At 38.0% G+C, this 20,241-nt stretch overlaps 1 protein-coding gene across 2 annotated transcripts; it reads right to left on the reverse strand.

The window, feature by feature from the left end:
* Positions 1-8,153: 8,153 nt before the first annotated feature.
* LOC135475913 (sorting nexin-10B-like) lies at positions 8,154-19,833 on the reverse strand. 2 transcript variants are annotated; one of them, XM_064755883.1, is made up of 6 exons: positions 19,715-19,833; positions 17,847-17,927; positions 16,586-16,686; positions 14,568-14,666; positions 13,381-13,527; positions 8,154-11,426 (listed from the first exon to the last, which is right to left on the reverse strand). In XM_064755883.1, exons 1-6 carry the CDS (start codon positions 19,715-19,717, stop codon positions 11,198-11,200), a joined length of 660 nt encoding a protein of 219 aa, XP_064611953.1. In that variant the 5' UTR covers positions 19,718-19,833; the 3' UTR covers positions 8,154-11,197. The 2 variants fall into 2 exon arrangements, with proteins under 2 accessions (XP_064611953.1, XP_064611945.1); XM_064755875.1 differs by lacking the exon at positions 19,715-19,833 and adding an exon at positions 19,004-19,638.
* Between the last annotated feature and the right edge of the window lie 408 nt (positions 19,834-20,241).

A 20,241-nucleotide genomic window follows, 5' to 3' on the forward strand; every position in this document is an offset into this window, starting at 1 on the left:
ATGGAGGGAGGCGTGTATTATTCCGGTTCCCAAACCGGGTAAGGATCATACTGATCCAAATAATTACCGTCCCATAGCTCTTACCAGCTGTGTCTGTAAGACTATGGAACGGATGATTAATGATAGACTTGTTTGGTTTCTTGAAACCAACAAGCTTTTATCTAATATTCAATGCGGTTTTCGGCAAGGTAGATCTACCATGGATCAACTTGTTCGATTCGAAACTTTTATTCGCGATGGCTTCATCAATAATGAACATGTGGTGTCCATATTTTTTGACCATGAAAAGGCCTACGACACCACATGGAAATATGGTATTTTAAAAGATCTCGCGAATATGGGTCTAAAAGGTCGTTTACCTATATTTCTATCAGAATTTTTATCTGATCGTCAGTTTAAGGTACGGGTGGGTTCCACTCTTTCTGGCTCTTATGAGCAGGAAATGGGTGTACCCCAGGGCAGCATTCTATGACCAACTCTGTTCAGCATAAAAATAAATAGCCTAGCAAAAACATTAACATCTGGCACAGAGGGTTCTTTATACGTGGATGATTTCCTTATATGCTACCGAGCTAAGAATATGAATAATATCGAACGTCAGTTGCAGCTTTGTCTCAATAAGATCGAGAAATTGGCAACTGAAAATGGTTTTAGATTTTCATCGTCTAAAACCGTCGGTATGCATTTTTGTAATTAACGGAAACTTCATCTTGACCCTGAGCTTAATTTTTGTGGTGAACAGGTTAAAATTGTTGGAGAAACAAAATTTTTAGGTATAATATTTGATAGTAAACTATCTTTTATACCTCATATTAAAATGCTTAAAGCTAAATGTACAAAGGCTCTCGATATAATTAAGGTCGTGTCTAGCACCGATTGGGGTGCTGACCGATCAGTTTTACTAAATTTATATCGTTCTCTGGTGAGGTCTAAATTGGACTATGGATCCATCATTTACGGTTCACTAGGAAGTCGTACATTAAAATGTTGGATCCTGTTCATCACCAGGGTTTGAGGCTCAGCCTCGGTGCTTTTAGAACCTCACCAGTAGAAAGTTTATACGTGGAGGCAAATGGGCCTTCTTTATATAACCGACGTATAAAACTTAGCCTTCAATATGCTACAAAGCTTAAAGCTCATCCAACAAACCCTGCCTACGACTGTGTTTTCAATCCATTATATGTAGACAAATATACTAAATGTCCTAACAAGATCCCTTCGTTCGGTCTTCGTATACGGGAGCATATTGTGGGAGCTAACATCAAGCTGGAAGATATAGCTCCGGTGTCTTTTCCGTAGTCTCCTCCATGGCTTATCCCACAACCTAAACTAATATTTGATCTACGTAAATATAATAAATCGAATATAAATCCTCTTATAATTCAGCAAGGTTTTGCTGAAATTAAAGCTAATTATATGGATTATAAATTTATATATACTGACGGGTCGAAGGATGGGGACAGGGTTGCGACTGCGGCTGTCATGGAGCAGCGAGTCTCTTCCTTTCGTCTTCCATCCTTTTCTTCAATATTCTCTGCCGAGGCCAGAGCTATACTCCTGGCCTTATCATATGTTTCTTCTGGGCATGCCCAGAGGGCAATGATATGCACTGACTCGTTGTCTTGCTTATTGGCAATACAGAATAATAAATTTAAAAATCCCTTGATCCTTCAAATTTTAGCTATACATAGAAAACTTATTAGAAGAGGTAAAGATATTATATTCTGCTGGATACCAAGTCATATTGGTATCTATGGAAACACAGTCGCAGACAGGGAGGCAAAAGCTGCCCTAAATAAACCCATATCTAAGATAAAAATCCCTTATACTGACATGAAATCGAATATTCTTAAATATATTCGTTGCCTTTGGCAGGGTGACTGGAACTTGCAGGTCCATAATAAACTGCATGCTATTCATCTTGCCATTGGCTACAATAATTATACTTGCGAAAAGTCTCGTAGAGACCAAGTAGTTTTAACAAGGTGTCGTGTTGGGCATTCTCGTCTAACGCAAAATTTCATACTAGATGGGAGCAGTGCTCCCGAGTGCGTTGGATGCGATGCCCAATAAAGCATCAAACATATCTTGGTTGACTGTGTGGAATTTGCCCACGTTCGGCAGAGATTCTACACGGTCGACTCTATATATGATTTGTTTGACAACATCGCTGGTGATGTTGTCATAAATTATTTGAAGGCCATTGGCCTTTATCATAAGATATAATTTATTAATATATAAATATTTATCTATAATGTTATATAGACATTTCTTGATATATTATTTTTAAAATATGAGGGTTTTCGAGTTTTAGCTGTTTTTGGTTATTCTAATCTGGTTTTAAACATGTCCAAACATTTGTTTCCATTTTTAATGTTCTCACCACCATATCGGAAACCTAAACCGCCTCCTGTTTCGACCTTGCTCTCGCCACGATATGGCTGAAATACTGCCGATGTGGCGTTAAACCATAATCATTCATTCATTTATATTCTGCTGGATACCAAGTCTTACTGGTATCCATGGAAACACATTCGCAGACAGGGAGGCGAAAGATGCCCTAAATAAACCCATATCTAAGATAAAAATCCCTTATACTGACATGAAGTCCAATATTCTTAAATATATTCGTTACCTTTGGCAGGGTGAATGGAACTTGCAGGTCCATAATAAACTGCATGCTATTCATCTTGCCATTGGCTATAATTCATATACAATTAATTTGTCTCGTAGAGACCAAGTAGTTTTAACGAGATGCCGTATTGGACATTCTCGTCTAACACACAATTTCATCTTAGATGGGAGCAGTGCTCCCGAGTGTGTTGGATGCGATGCTCAATATGGCATCAAACATATTCTGGTTGACTGTGTAGACTTTGCCCATGTTCGGCAAAGATTCTACACAGTCAAATCTATATATGATTTATTTGACAGGCATAAATTATTTGAAGGCCATTGGCCTATATCATAAAATATAAATTTAATTGTCATAAATATCTATAGATAAACAGTTATATACATATAGATTTATACATGTAATATATAACCCTGGTTTTCGAGTTTTAACTCTTATTTTTCTTTTATGCGATTTTAAACATGTCTGTACTTTTTGTTTTACTTTTGATGTCCATGTTATCATATTCAAAACCTTAACCGCCTCACGTTTTCACCGTGTTCTCTCCACGATATGGCTGAAATATTGCCGATGTGGCGTTAAGCCATAATCATTCATTCATTCGGTGACGAAATTTATCGCGCGAATCTGGGATACAATATCATACTGCATCCTTGCGCGAATGTATTAAATAGACATTTGCGAAAACAGTGAATTCAACAATAGAACTTTACTAGCTACTAGTAAACATAAACGACGCTTTTTTATATATAAAAGCACATTATGTTTACCTATATAGGTCCTTATAGTTTCGACAACATGCGGCTTTCCATTTTACTCAATTTTTTAAAAAGAATTGCTTATTGACTGGAATTGAATTCTGTGGCATACGGATATCAGGACGCATGGTGCACAGCAATTTAAAATTTAATACTAAATTATAAACATGTGTTACAGATGCATACAAGAGATAAAAGCTAGCATAACGGTGTTATTTCAAAAAAATAATTGTCCCAAATTCAACTGCATACAGTGAGTAATAACTAATGTAGATGCGCTAATGTAGGAATTGATGTTTAGCATGAAATATAAATTAATTGTATTCCACGTGATGGAAGTAATTTTAAATCAATTCATAGTGTAATAAAAAAAAAGTTTTACGCCGCTTAGCTAATCGTATAAAGAGTTTTCAGTCCACTGTGTATGGACCGGCATCTAAAAGCTAGTATTGGACACTCTTTGTCCATTTTGCAGCCACTTTCTCACCTTTAGTCAGGTCGGCCAGAGCCTACAGATTATTGAATAGAAAACATTCGTCACACAGATGTCACACAGCATATGCACTGGTTGTCCGTCGTGAGCAAAATCTGATCTGTATGTGTATATTCATTGGTGTTTTACGCCGTACTCAAGAATATTTCGCTTACACCAAGGCGGCCAGAATTATGGCCGGAGGAAAACCAACTTTGCTGAAATTGCGATATTTGAAATAGTTTAAACATTTTCGTATGATATAACCTGAATAAATGAATTTTATTTTATCTCTTGTGGTATGTGATCTTACGGATGAATGGATTTAAGGACGAGTGTTAGGAAATTAAAGCCCTGTGTTCGACTCGCAGAGGCAGAAGTACAGGCTGTGTTACTACGTGGAGTTCCAACCGCTTGTTGCTGCAGCCATTGTAAAACAAATCACTCTCCACGTTGTCCAGCATCCAAAGTGGTTTGGAATAATTATGACGTCACCCGAGGCAATGAGTTCTTGGTGTGGATACTAAGATTATGGACTTCAACATTGTCAATTCGAAAAAGTATCCTATCTGCATTCTCTTTGTAATAATATGGGCGTTCAACATATCAATGTGTAGAGCTTGGATTGTTACGTGTCAATGGCTTAAGACAATTTTGGTGGCGAATATGACTGATTTTAAAGGCAGCTAAATATAGGCGAGTTTCTAAAATAAGTACACTATAGCTTTAACTTGCTGCAGATTTCCCACAGCCGGTGATGGAAACTGGGATGTTATACCATTATATTAATAGTCATAGTATGTTATATATGACGGTGGCAGACGATGTCGTCTTCATACTGAGCCCTCGTGGGGTTTCCGGGGTGATAAAAATAGGACCTCAGCCCTGTAGGCAAGCTTGTCGTAAAAGTCGACTAACCTAGAGCTCTCCTGTGTAAGCCCGGTGAATAAAATAGGCTCATATCTTCTTGGTTGTGTGAGAGGCAACCGGGAAGCGACCTGTTTGCCGTGGGTTGCGACCCGTAATCTCCGAGGACGGGATCCTGGTGGCTGAGGGTGTGTTGGTTTTGCGAGATCTTCACGTCCAACACACCACTTTGGCCCTTACTTGGAGAGAGACGGGAGGTCGGATGGGGCCCGGTCCGATCAATCGGCTGGTCGCGTCAAGCCCTACTCTTGATCCCATTTGTTATTCTTTCACATACTGTGATGTCAAGTTGGGTTTTCTCCAAATACTCTTGTTCGGGGTCAGTGTAGAAGGCGGTGGCTCATGGGTCAATCGAGTAGATTGAATTAACCTTGTTGGTATGACTCAATCTGTTCGAGTATACCTTGCGTGGATTCCCTGTTTTTATTCTCTGCTGGTCATCGCAGAGGTAGATTCGCCCCTGTTGGCACTCCGTGGCGGGTGGGGGACACGTGGGGTGAAATTAATAAAAATCTATCATGGCTTCCCCTGAAATTATCGCAGTGGCTGCTAAAAAAAGAAAAAATGACGTTCCCTTAGATATTGAAGGAGAAAATAATTATTTTCCTGCCTTCTTAGTAATATCTAATAAAAATGAGAATAACGGAAAAATGAAAATCAATACATTTGTATTAAAAAAAACAATAGAAAGTTATGCTGGAACGTTAAAACAAGTTAAGAAAATGAAATCTGGAAACATTCTGTTAGAATGTTCGAGAAAACAACAATATCTAAATTTACTAAAAATTCAAAATATAGGAGAGCAGCCTGTTTCTGTTTCTCCTCATAATACATTGAACTGCTGTCATGGTATAATTCGTGACAGAGACCAGGACCTTACCGAAATGAATGAACAACAAATAACTGAAGAACTAAAACACCAAGGAGTAAGTAAGGTAAAACGCTTCCTAATTAGAAAAGAAGGGAATCTGGTAAAAACAAACACTTATATGTTAACATTCAATAAAACATCCCTTCCGTCATCTATATTTATTGGACCATATAGTGTAAGGGTGGAGTTATTTATACCTAACCCCACCCGGTGTTTCTCCTGTCAGAGGTTTGGCCATGGCAGGAGTCAATGCCGCAACACACTGGTCTGCTTTAGATGTGCGGGAGCAGGTCATGAGGGCTTCGACTGCACAAAAACAGTAAAATGTGTGAATTGTAGTAGAGCCCACATGGCCTCCTCCAAGGACTGCCCTCTCTTCAAAAAAGAAAAGGAAATCATAACCTTAAAATGTAAAAATAATTTATCATATCAGGAAGCGAAGCGTCTGGTCTCTGCCACGAATGTTCTGACTACCTCTACATATGCAAATGTTGTCAGGAAAACCACTGTTTCTGTGGGGGTCGTGCTGCAATTGCAGTGGAGATCACATGGCCTCCTCTAAGGACTGCCCACTTTTCGTCAAAGAAAAACAAATAATCAGTATAAAAACTAAAAAACAATATATCGTATCAGGAGGCCCGCAAACTAGTCTCGCCTCCTAATACTACACTGCAGACTTCATTTGCCAATGCGGTCAAGCGAGTAGCATCTGTTACTACTCAAACCTCATTGACTTGGCCCATTGGAAACGACAGACCTATTTCTCTACAACCTGCTGCTCAACCTGCTTGTAATTCCTGCTCTACCCAGACGACTACAGTAACTCAAAACAACCCAGTAAATATTACAAAACAAACTGATAACCCTGAGCCTGATCAAAGCAAAAACAAACCTGCCAGAAATAAATCTGAAAATAAATCTCGTAATGAAAATAATAAACCTAGTGGCCCCACAGAGCGTCCCTCGAAGGCCACAAGGGATCCTGTCCAAACTTTTAATAGGTTTGGAATCGCTGGAGGACGTTGGTCCTTCAACATCAGATGCGGATGTGATGGATACATCACCCGCATCAGGGAGATCTAACAGCCGAAACACTAATTAAAAGAGGTAAAGATATTATATTCTGTTGGATACCAAGTCACACTGGTATCCATGGAAACAGTCGTGGACAGGGAAGCGAAAGCTGCCCTATATAAACCTGTATCTCGGGTTAAAATCCCTTATACTGACGTGAAGTCTAGTATTCTTAAATATATTCGTCGCCTTTGGCAGGGTGAATGGGACTTGCAGATCCATAATAAACTGCATGCCATTCATCCTATCATTGGCTACAATGCCTATACTTGTCAAATGTCTCGCAGAGACCAAGTAGTTATAACGAGATGTCGTATTGGGCATTCTCATCTGACACACAATTTCATCTTAGATGGGAGCAGTGCTCCCGAGTGTGTTGGATGTGCTGCTCAATACTGCATCAAACATATCTTGGTTGACTGTGTGGACTTTGCTCATGTTCGGCAAAGGTTCTACACGGTCACCTCTATATATGATTTATTTGACAGCATCGCTGGCGATGTTGTCATAAATTATTTGAAGGTCATTGGCCTATATCATAAAATATAAATTTTAATTGTCATAAATATCTATAGATAAACAGTTATATACATATATATTTATACATGTACTATAACCCTGGTTTTCGAGTTTTAAATCTTATTTTTCTTTTATACGATTTTAACCATGTCTGTACTTTTTGTTTTACTTTTGGTGTTCATATTATCATATCGAAAACCTTAACCGTCTCGCGTTTTCACCTTGTTCTCGACGCGATATGGCTGAAATATTGCCGATTGGCGTTAAGCCATAATCATTCATTCATTCTTTCTTTTTACCTATTCTGGTTTAAAACCATGGTGCTTGAGTGGCGTCTGATTTGCCTACTTTTGATGCATTTACCTGAAAAGTTTAAAATAAAAGCCCTTAACTGAAGCCTTAGCCCTCACAATAACTGAAAGCAAAGCTGGGAGAATGGAACAGATCTCAGATCTACAGGAGGCCGTATTTCACCGATTGCGTGTTGCCATTTGCCAATAATATCGCACTGTCACTGCTCTGAATTTACTTCCCATGTAGTACGTCTTTAATTATATTGTATAGCTACAAGAATATTGTTTTCAAATGAGTTCATGACCACGGTACTGACAAACACTGTACCACAATGCCTGGTACAAAGTGGGACTTGACGCCGACGGGTCTAAAGCTTATGTGACAAGGAAAATCATGAAGTTCTTCCCATGGGTATTTATTCCTCTGCATCTTCGCTCTCTGCACTTAAAGTACGCAGATTTAAGTTAATTCATTTTTTTCGCCACATATTTCACAGATATTTTGTCAGCATTGTCAGCAATCTGTTTGTTAACTTTCTAATACTTAATTTTTGATTGAGAGGGATATAAATCAATATCAACGAACACAGATATTGAACACAAATGTTTCGAAAGTTTATTGTTCTTCACTCAGCTTCTTTTGAGCTTATCAAGGATCAGCTATTTAAATACCTTGACGGTTTTGAGCATATATATCATGATGGAAATGACTAACATTCTATTCTATAGTATTATTTGTTTCTGGTCATTAGATACCAAATTACTGTGTTTTTAAACATGTATGAAAATAACTAAAAAGATTACAACAAATCAAAATACACTTCATGGTTTGGACGAAAATTCACATAACAGGCCCCCATCTTTGGTAGAAATGTTACCAAATGTTTGCGATTACATTCAATATTTGTATCATGATCACACACCAAGTTTTTGCCTTGCTGAGGAGCAGTGTTTAAACCCATATCATCTGTACATGTAATTTCTTTCACAACATTTTCTCTTCTTTAAACAGGATATGTTTGCTTTTAAAGTGTAAAACATAAAACATCTGTATGAATTCAACATCACCAATAAATTTTTTACCATTTCTGGAATTATTAATACGAAAAGACAAAGTTGGCAGACTAATAAGCAAAAGAAACAAATCCGTCACATTCAAACTATGAAACAGACCAGAACAAAACCTCAAACAAAAGTCAGAGAACATAACAGGTCTTTACATGTTTATGTCTGTAATGCAGCTACATATGTAAAAGTTGTACGATGATGCACATACATGTATGGTTAGTGGTCAGTCAGAGAACAGGACAGGCCTGCATGGTTATATGATGCTACGGGTGTAAAAGTTGTGTGATGATGCAAATACATATTTGTTAGTGGTCAGTCAGAGGAACAGAACAGGTCTGCATGGTTATATGATGCTACGGGTGTAAAAGTTGTGTGATGATTCAAATACATATTTGTTAGTGGTCAGTCAGAGAACAGAACAGGTCTGCATGGTTATATGATGCTCCGGGTGTAAAGGTTGTGTGATGATTCAAATACATATTTGTTAGTGGTCTGTCAGAGAACAGAACAGGTCTGCATGGTTGTATGATGCTACAAATGAAAAAAGTTGTGTTGTGCAGCATGTATGACAGTTGTAAGATGCTGCTTCTGTGACAGTTGCATGGTGCTGCATATGTGACAGTTGTAGGATGCTGCATATGTGACAGTTGTATCATGCTGCACATGTGACAGCTGCATGGTGCTGCATGTGACAGCTGCATGGTGCTGCATGTGACAGTTGCATGGTGCTGCATATGTGACAGTTGCATGGTACCCCATATGTGACGGTTGTAGCGTGCTGCATATGTGACAGTTGCATGGTACCCCATATGTGACGGTTGTAGCGTGCTGCATATGTGACAGTTGCATGGTGCCGCACATGCGACAGTTGTATGGTGCCATATGTATGATAGTGGTATGACATCACTTATGTACTACTCAAATTTCACATGCAAAAAGGTTAAGGAATTAAAGCACATTTATAATTTATTTTGGAGAGAAAACTACATTGGTTGGATTGGCCAATTTCAGGGGTTCACGAAAAAAATAAGTCTACACAGAATTATGTCCTCACAATATGCTTAAATAAACCCCTTGCCAACTGTTGGATTTTTTTAATGATCTACACCCAAATCTGTGGTTGACTGTGATTGCTTTATGAGCTAACTACACAAAACAGTATCACATATTACACTAAAATTCCACAACTGACAAAGCTAGGCATTTTCTTGCCCTGTCATGTGGGTTTCCCCGTTAGCTGACAGTAACCGTGTGCCACACACAAAAGCTTTAGATATGCAACTATGCAACTGCTAATGTTCACACAATACTGTATGTGTATCGCAGTAAACCACGATTCTCCTCAATAAAAGCTAAAACATACAAACATGAACCAATCCCTGCCGTAAAGCCATATGACCAATAACCATAACACAAACCTTGTAAACAGTGACCGTTTGACTGTTAGGTTATAAATACTACAACCTATGTCTATCTATAGTAGCATAAAAAGTAAGAACAAAATAACAATGTACAGCAATCTAAAGCTGTTAAAGCACTGAGCAAATAGAGACCAGTACTCTAAACAGTAATAAAAAAATTTATACCCTAAATATGCCTGATAACTATTGCTTTCTGAACCAGATAAAAATTCAAATTTTTCTGCCTAAAGCATGTCCCTGTAAGTGCATTAAATAAAAATTTACATTAAAAACACTGTAAACATTTAATAAATATCTACAAGGATAATTAAACAAAGTCTACATCTTGATTATCTTACTGCACAAATCCTGATGGTAAAACTCACAGCCATGCTATCCATGGATTATAATTCCTTGGTTAACATTTAATAAAACTGCTGTGTAAAAACTCTAGGATCAAGTTCAGCTGGATGTGTTTTTTTTTTTTAAAAAAAGATTACGTTGGTGATTAATTTCAGAGCATGTTAGTTTCTAACATTTCCAAATGTTATTCCATTACATCTACAAACTAGTTTTGATCACAAACCACATTCTACTCTGAACTATGAACACAGGTTGCATACTGATTAAGGAATGGTCTTGTCCTTATAGATTTATTTATTTGGTTGGTGTTTTACACCGTGCTCAAGAATATTTCACTTATACAACAGCAGCCAGCATTATGGTGAGAGGAACCCAAAACCATCCGCAGGTTTCCGCCAGACCTGTACCTTCACATTAACACAACATAACTCTTAACTGTTACACGGAATGGGACAAACAATGGAGCTGCATATCATATTTTACTCAGAGCACTAGTCAGATTTCTGGAGACAAGCAAGGAGTACTGCGCCTCAGATGTGGACCTCAGGGCTCATACAACACCAAGCAACATTCACCACACCTCAGAAAAATGAACTGGCAGCTTTCCACACTGCAACAGGTCGCGCTGACCAGAATCTGTATCCACATGTTCACTGACGACACAACAATATTTCTGCTGTTGGTAGCACCCAAGGGAGATAACTGATATTTCAATGAACACTGAAGGTGATTATCTCCTCCCTCACAGAGATTGCTGAGTACTCATTGGTTTAAGCTTGCCTGTGACTGATATCTCAAGAATCTTCCATCACACTGATCACTGAATACTACCTGGTCCCACTGCACACGACAAATACATATCCGACTCTAGACTGTCTGAAACACTGCCACTGCTATTACTGGTGGCATCCTCAAGTTCCGTGGGTGTGACCCTTAGAGGTAGAGAGCCCTCTGGTGCTGCCATGGCCTCAGTCTCCTGTACCCTCACATCAGCTTCAGAGTTCTCTATGTCTTCAGACACATCTTCATAGTCTTTGTTCTTGCCACTGAAAATAAAGAAGAATGCTGTTACATTCATGTTGACAAAAAGCCAATAATTACATGGCTGACATGAAGTGAAGAATGTTTTAATATTTATGACAGGGAAGAGTTTGGATGTACAGCTTTTGTTTATTCGAAGACAACATTTTGACGAAGAAACTAACATTGTTATCAAAGTTAACTGGAATAAGAGATGAGCACCAGGGAAACTACACCTAGCATCAGAGATATTCATTTTTTTTTTTTTATGTTTTATGCCGCTCTCAAGAGTATTTTACTTGTATGACGGCAACAAGCATTAAGGTGGGAGGAAAGCAGGCAGAGCCCGGGGAAACCCACGACCACCCGCAGAGTGTAGTATACAGGAAGCAGACAATGTAGTTTATAAATAGGTATCTGCTCAAAAGAAACACTTGCACGCATATCAGTTTTAAGACTTGTTTGTTACAGTCATCGCTTCTAAGTAAGAATGCAATTGACTATTCAAGGGAGATAACTCTTAGTGAGGTATCATTAGTGGGTGAGAAAAAATGAAATAATACCATGACAGCATTGTTTAGTCACAATTTACTGAAGCTATAAAGCTATAAAACAACAAATGCCATTGATATTATGGGCTTATACAAAATATCTGAGTAATTTTTATTCATCTATGTATCAGTTAATGTTTGATTATTGTTTTTATATTATTATACTTGCACAGGGTTCACATTTGTGAAAAAAACAGAAAGATTTTCATAGAAATTCCAAAACCCAACATCCTGTTTTCCACAACCATTCAGCTTAAGCACAGCTTCATGTAGAGATGGATACTGTTTTAGTGGCTTACCTATTGGTCCATTTCAAACATAGTGCAAAATGATATTTTACATTGAGAAATCAAAGTATGTAAGGGTTATCACCTGAGCACGAGGCATTTGATAATGGTTATACAACTGGTAAGCAGTTACATAATAGACCGAGGGCTATTAAGATATCTATTTAAGATAAGATGCCTATTTAACACAGGATAATAATTCTACCCTGCTGTGTACCATGTGCAAATATACACCTTAAATAGAAATGACCTTTCAAATAACATTGAGTAAGTCACTCGACACACCGGCCTTTACGTTTACCTCCCTGAGTAATATGGTTTCAAACTGTTTATGTCTACAAATAAAAGAATTTGAGTTTGTTTACTTGTTAGATTAGGTTTTGTGATTAATATACAGATGAACTATCTGAATTTCGTTCAGAGATAAAAGTGTAATTTCACATCGTGTATAGATATTGCTTTTCACATTTTTGATAGTTTACATCCAGACACCATGACGTGGAAAATGCAACATTTGTGTCATGATGTTCCAATCCAAGCCCATAATACATATACAGTGCAATTTTACATCCCTACGCCACCCAACAATGAGACACGACATCATACATACGCAGCTATGAAATATCTAGACCAACCGCAACGGAATAAGCTTGCCGCTGATTGGTCTAAAATGTATGACCTCTGCGCAGGGAGGGAAAGAAAAGGGCAGCAAAAAGCTGCATGAAATATTTCTTATTTTATTTTTTTTGGGGTAGAATAGACTTTAACACCTTCATCTTGGTGTTGTGGGGAAACCCGATAGCGCTGAACCTTGTGTCGTACCGAGTAAGCAGGTAAAACTCAGTTATATGCCACTTGTCACGTATCCTGGCAGAGAAACTGGGCGCTACAGAAACTACACAAAATATTACACTTGCAGGCAACAATAGCGACAGTAAGTAATTCAGGATATCAAATCACCTGGATTGTTTTAACTAAAAAGTGCACTTCAGGTAGACTATTTATTACAGAAGCAACCTTAAAATCCAAATCCATGCTACTGTCAAGTATTTGTTACAGATTTGATGCAGGTGGATTATTAATGCATGAAGTTACAAAATCAGTGAGATCTTTCTTTACAACTGACATGAAGACTGGCCTACCTTGTGCTGCACCTGCTGCGTGCATCATTGACCTCCTCCTGGCTCAGTCTGCCTTCCAGGTAATCATCAATTTGTGAACAAGTCAAGTCTGATTGTATAAACAGATGCAAGGAGGAGTCGGAAAAGTAGAGTCTTTCCTCAACACATCTGTAGAGTAATAAACAACCATAACAACCATAGGTGAAATGGTAGTCAATCAACACACAGGTCTGTAGAGTAATAAACAACCATAAGTGAAATGGTAGTCAATCAACACACAGGTCTGAAGAGTAATAAACAACCATAGAGGGGAAATGGTACATCAATCAACACACAGGTCTGCAGAGTAATAAACAACCATAGGGGGAAAATCGTACTTCAATCAACACATCTGTAGAGTAATAAACACTAAATTACATCAGGGATATGAACAATAGACTTGCTATGAAATTAACCAGTTATTTCAAGCATTAAGCCCACGATGTCAGAGTCCTACACAGGTGCTGAGGGCAGCATGAGATGGCAAATGCGACAACCTCAGGAGGTCAAGTGTGACATCTTGAGGGGACAAATGTGATAACATGGGAGGAGGTTAGGGGGCATATGTTAGAACCTAGGGAGTCAAATGTGGCAATATGAGAGGGCAAATATTGCAACCTGTGAGGTCAAGTGTGACAAACTAAGAGGTCAGATGTGACCACCTGAGAGCCCAAGAGTAACAATTTGAGAGAGCAAATGTGACAACCTGAGAAGTCAAAAGTAACAATGAGAGGGCATTGTGACAACTCGAGAATGCAAAAATGACAACGTGCGAGCCAAACGTGACAGTCCCTTTTTCACAGATCATGTCACCTTTACCTTTGATACCTTATAAAACTGTTACGTTATTGGAAAGTCATGATGGGACAAAGATTATTAACTTCCTTTACGGAACTCACAACAGTCGTTGTCCATAAGACAAATGTAGACAAATGTGAAATGTTTTTACCCCTTTTAGGGAATTTACATTTACAACAATTGTTATCCATGATAAAATGCTACCTCCTCCTACCAGAGGTTGTTGACATTTTAGAAAACTTAGGACTGTTATTTCGGTAAGAGTGAATGACAACTTTCACATTTAACTGAGATCCCATACCAGATGAGCAAGCTCCAAGTAGTCGTAATAGAAACCTGTATCATTTACATGTTACAAACATTTACTTTACCTTGTCAGAAAATCTTCCAAACTTTTCATACGGATGGAGATGAACTCTGGATCAAATCTCTCCGCAAAGAAAGTCTTCCTTGGTAATTCTGGTGGTTTGCTGGAATGGGAAAACACACAAAATATGGAGGAATACTAAATATTTGATTACAATGCTGTTTACATCTTTTTTTTAACCCATCATCAGGTATGTACTTCAGGCAGGGTTGGTTACATATTTTTCAGCAATAATCACTGTATGTAGTTTATTTAATTATCTTGTATTGAATCAAGTTTTAACCTGATTCAACTTCATTTTTATTTGGATCTGTCTCTTTACTTGAGTTATATCTCATCTATCATCTATCTACTCCTATCAGAACTTTTAAGGACCATGTGACCAAATACTGATGACCATGTGACCAAATATTGTTGGTTAAGTACGACAATAAACCCCACTGTTGAGCATTTGACTAAATATTGTTTAAAATACATGTACCGGTACATCAGGTGATGAGTCAGGGTTATCTACTACAGATAAATCACCTGGCTTGCAGATAACTATCATACTTCTAGAAGCAAAATCAAGTCGTGAATGGTGCAATAAATCTATGTAAGACAAAAATGATAACACAGAAAAATGTAAGTCCATGTGATACATAAGATGTAACAGGGCCAAAAGTCAGGAAGTATGCATGTCACTGTCAAAGTAAAAGAAAGGCTGGTCTTTTATTTATTTATTTATTTACTTGATTGGTGTTTACGTTGTACTCAAAAATATATGACAGCAGGCAGTATGATGGGTGGAGGAAGCCAGAAAACTTAATCCACACATATGGTCGGGGTGGAAGCCAGGATGAGGCTGATCTCATTATAGAACACTGCCTCAAACCAAGAAACAAAATACAAGGTGCACTGCAACATCTCCCCAGATTTAGTGATGCCCCCCTAATACTGCAGCACTGTAGCCAAAGTCTAGAATGTTGTTACGCTTCACTCCCTCTTGGTATCGGCACGGTGCAGAATGGGATTCATTCAATATTGTTGGTTAATGGAAAAATCTTTAAAAATTCTGCCTTCCATGTTTTGGCTGGGTCCACTTTGCCCGTCATACTGAATTATGACCTTATTCTGATAGTCTTTGTTTGTATTCAAGATGTCACTGGCACTTAACCCTTTCATGGGAGAAAGAGTGTGGTAGATGGAGCAGTCAAAATTCTTATCTGATGTATTGAGCCATCTATGCTTTTGTGAAAAGTGTAAAAAGATACGAGGTTAGACACAGGTCATGTGTACACGCCCACACCACAATATGATACCTATTTTAATCCCAGATGATGCACACACTGTCCACGGACACAGGTGGTAACACCAACGTCAGAGGTCAGGTATCAAAGACAGCCTGCTGTGCTGTGTGTGTGTGTGTGTATGCATGGAGGTAGAACAGAGTCCTACCGTCATCTGTTCTACCTGCATTGGGTATGATAGTAATGCAACAGTAGGTATCTAGTTCATACTCATGTAGGCTACAAATGGAGAGTAAGCTGTTACCACAGTAAAAACAGAACAATTTGTCTAACATACCATCGCCAAGTCACAGGATTGTAAGTGAAAACAGACACAGATGTGGTCATGAACATACGAATATATCCTCACTGTTTCTAAAAATGAAACACTGCTACCAAAATTCCATACAGAAAAATTACATGTATACAATGGGGACCTAATTATACAGTTACAGTTGGGACAAACCGCAACAGAACTTCATATGAATATTTTCCGCAGTAAATAAATACCATTTTGTCTTAGCTCAAATATATACAAGACTTAGTGACTTCACTGATAGAGAAACATCTCTGATTAGTAAATGTAGTCTCTGTCCCAATTCATGTTGTCTTTTAGTCATCTGTGTCCTTCTGCAGGCACATACCATGTTTACCAAGAGAATAAATACTGTCACGTCACAGGATAATGTGTACCTCTATGAGAGAACAACTTACTGCAGGCATTCTGACAAGATTCTAAATTACCAGTACTTACAGTTGTGGGTGATGATCTTTTAACTGTTTCCTCAGCCAGCAAAATTCTGAGAACCTTCTACGTGTGACCGAACTTGACAGAGAAAAGGCAATATTGGTGGTCTAATAAGAGAACAACGGAAAAACAAACGATATTAAAATAATGTTTAATATAGGTCTGGATAAAGTATCGCAGAAAATGTAAATGTTTAAAACAAGAATGTTACAAAGATTTTGTTCTTTTACAAACCTGGAAATAAGCAGCCGGTCAAATGCAATGTTCTTCACCAAACAGTAACATTGTAACTTTTTAAATAACACAATATTATGTCCTGTACCACCTTTAAATTTATTCACAAGCTTTTTTGTTCTGCTAGCTTCCTTACAACACAAAACTAAAACAAAATAATCATTTATTAATGCTGTCATGAGAAACCTTGCTAACTCTGGAAATATAGTCTGGTCAAGTCCATTAACCTCCATGTACTGGGTATAAGCAAACCTGTCAACGTGTACCCAGATGTGAAATCTCACATACTTTGATAAGTAGAGTGTTTCGCAAGTCAACCTTCTAATCATAACCTAGCCAGGTATTTGTGACACAGGTAAATAAGACACTAGTAGCTTTGATTATCTTAGTATGACAATATAGAGCCTTAATGGAAAGAGTAACTCAAGTAAGAATGACATCAGCCAACAAAGGTTCCTCAGCATCTTTGACATGCCCTATTCTGACAACATTAACATGGGAGAGATAAGAAAAATAAGAGGAAATTGGAAATGAGATGACCTGATTTCAAATTCTGGCTAAATCTATGATAGCCAAGTAACATTTCATTTCTGGTAAGAATTGAATGTCTCAGATATTAGAGTATTCCATGTCTGAAGAAATTAAAAGGACACATGTATGCACAACAAAACTGATGAAGGAACTGACAAACAAAACCTCATGTACAAATCTGCCGAATCAGCAATTCAGGTGTCTAGCAAGTTCACAGCACGTTTTAGTGTGAGAACAAATTCTTCTAAAGGATATGAATTTATGTCAGTTGCTAAATAGCTCCCTGGAGCTGACGAATTCAAGTATGCAAGATGTATATTCAATCTAACCATTACTGTAAAATCACATCTTCGTGTTATTTTGCACGTTAGCAAACCTGTGAGAATTTATGACGTGCCTTACTGAATTTAATTAATTTGGCCACGAAACCCACTGATAATACCACTTAAAACTCTAGACCTGATAGATGAGAGCAGATTAAGCTATTAGGGAGCGTATATACCTGCACTGCGATCTCATATGTGGTGTACTTCTCCTCACAAACCACCTTGACAGGGTTTCGGACAGAGATATCCACAACGTCCTGAAACATAAATATGATAACTGAATTCATAAATGTAAACAAGACAGTTCAGTAAATATTATGACAGGTACTAAATGTATCTGTTTGTAAAAATTGATTTCGTATTGGAAATCACAGGAAGATACTCCTTGTAATTATTACATACTTAATTTTGTAGGTCAAATTCCTCTTTTTTTCATGTCATAAGGCATAACATGACATAACATATTTAAGAAAAGCGAACAAAAAACATGACATACATGTGTAAGAAAAGTGAACAAAAAACTGATCTACAAAGTTTTATGAAAGCTAATGTGATAGCATTTGTCAGTTGATGAATCAGACACAGTGATGACTTAGCTCTGGCATAAGTTCCTGAGTTTTGAAGCTTGAAGCTGACAGAGAATAGTGTACAATAAATACAGAGCTACATCATTTCCTTTGAGAGAGCACAGGGTATAAAGTCCACATATAGAGCTTCACATAGATCCTTCCCTCCCATAACACAATTGTTCAGTTTGGTGTCGAGGAGAAAATGCTTAGAGGCCAATACCGGGTGAGATCAAGTTTTAGTCAGGCTACAATACATGCCATCACATCACAGAATTCTGGAGATGACCAATATGTTAAAGAATGATTTCCAGGTTAAACAATTCGTGTACTAACGTACATTTATTTATACATTTATTCATTTATCCATTTATTTATTTATTTATTTTGTAATCACCAACAACCTCTTTCTTCAAATACAAATATCACCAATACTACATGTCAATGATACCAATGGAACCAGATACATCTGAATGCTTTAACATCTAATATAGAATGCATATATATACTGCAGTCAAATCATTTCACAAAGAAGAAATAATACTGAATGTTTATGCTGAGTGCAAAGACTTCTTTCTACACATATAGCGAGACGGACATCCTCAGCTGCTGGGGTAAAAATAAAATTTTTAAAAAATGTCTGGTCCAATGATTGCATGCTGTTCTGCATATCTGCCTGTTTGGTTTGCCTGTACATGAGTACCATTTAACTTTACACCTGCTAACATAGCTGGACAATGATATCGCATTATAAGCCAAATACTTACACACAAAACAATGGGCAGTCTCATGGTTGCTGTATATGTAGAGGATGGCTGTGTAAACTGGATAACGTAATTCCACTGCTTACTGAAGATCTAATGAAATTCACACTGAAGTCGAAACTGGTCAGATCTGCTGACAAGTGACCATGCAATTGCCTGTCTCAGCACAAAACAAGCCCTTTTAAAAGCTTTCGGACAGTTAATTGTTTGAACTGCAAGATGTCAATCACAATGTGTTGGCACTTTGAACTATCACTTCAGGCCAAATCGTAGATGCCACAGGCAACTGACACTGTAGTGGTTACGTCAGCTTACATGTATGTATCATATATATACACATGTTCGACATGCTTGAATTAACAGGCCTACGTACCCCTTGACCACCCGTTGACCTCACAAACCAAAGGCCAAAAACTATTGCTACGGTCAGCCTGACAGGTTAATTTAGACTAGAATCCACAACACAAGCTGTGGTTGTGGTGGACAATTGAGCTAATCCGCCTTTGATACGCTCCACAGAGTTCCATCTGCCTAACAATAGCGATTTGACCAGTCACACACAAAATCTCTGTCTCTACAACTCGGAAGGACAAGGCCTAGGGTACACCAATCCGAGATAGCACGTCAGCTCTCTCGGTCTCTGTGCTCAAACTAGCCTCTATGCGATTTCCCTAACTGGAGAAAGAGGAAGAAGGAAACCTAATCAAATCTTACCATTAAAGTATCACCCGGTGGTCATGAGGCTAGTCATGCGGCGAAGTTCAACCAAACACTTTGTTAAGTTCCAACCTGCGATCTTCCAGCAGCTTTCCGCCTGCTGACATCTCGTTCAGTCACGTGCATGACACGAAACGTAAATATAAGTCACGTGCTACGTTGCAGGAAGGGGCGTTACTCTGAGAGGCCCAGCAACACAGATTTAAACATAGGCCCTAATCGAAGTTATCTTTGAGGTTTAATGTATTATTCCGTACACAAATTTCTATACTTTCCAACTTATTTATTTACTACTTTTATGCCATTCACTGAATTTTCAGTACAAGTATACATAAACGGATTTTTCAAATGCTGAATCCATCCCTATAACAAGCTACATGTCATTACAGAAAGCTTATGTCATTTATGACGATAGATCAAACTCTCGTTACTCGGCTGATTTACTCTGACTTCTGATCCACGTAGGTTTACAAATACTCCTATAACAGGACCGTCTTCTTATTAGCACATACCTATATACTTTA

The sequence above is a fragment of the Liolophura sinensis genome, chromosome 1, assembly GCF_032854445.1.
Source record: "Liolophura sinensis isolate JHLJ2023 chromosome 1, CUHK_Ljap_v2, whole genome shotgun sequence".
Classification (NCBI taxonomy): Eukaryota; Metazoa; Mollusca; class Polyplacophora; order Chitonida; family Chitonidae; genus Liolophura; species Liolophura sinensis.

Bases quoted from the DNA above. Each gene is read 5' to 3' on its own strand.
- LOC135475913 (XM_064755875.1), bottom strand. From the start codon at position 19,027: ATGAGACTGCCCATTGTTTTGTGT. The intron at 16,687-17,846 runs GTATATACGCTC...TTCTCTTATTAG, and splicing joins CATATGAGATCGCAGTGCAG to ACCACCAATATTGCCTTTTC. The intron at 11,427-13,380 runs GTAGGCCAGTCT...CTTTATTTTCAG, and splicing joins CGCAGCAGGTGCAGCACAAG to TGGCAAGAACAAAGACTATG.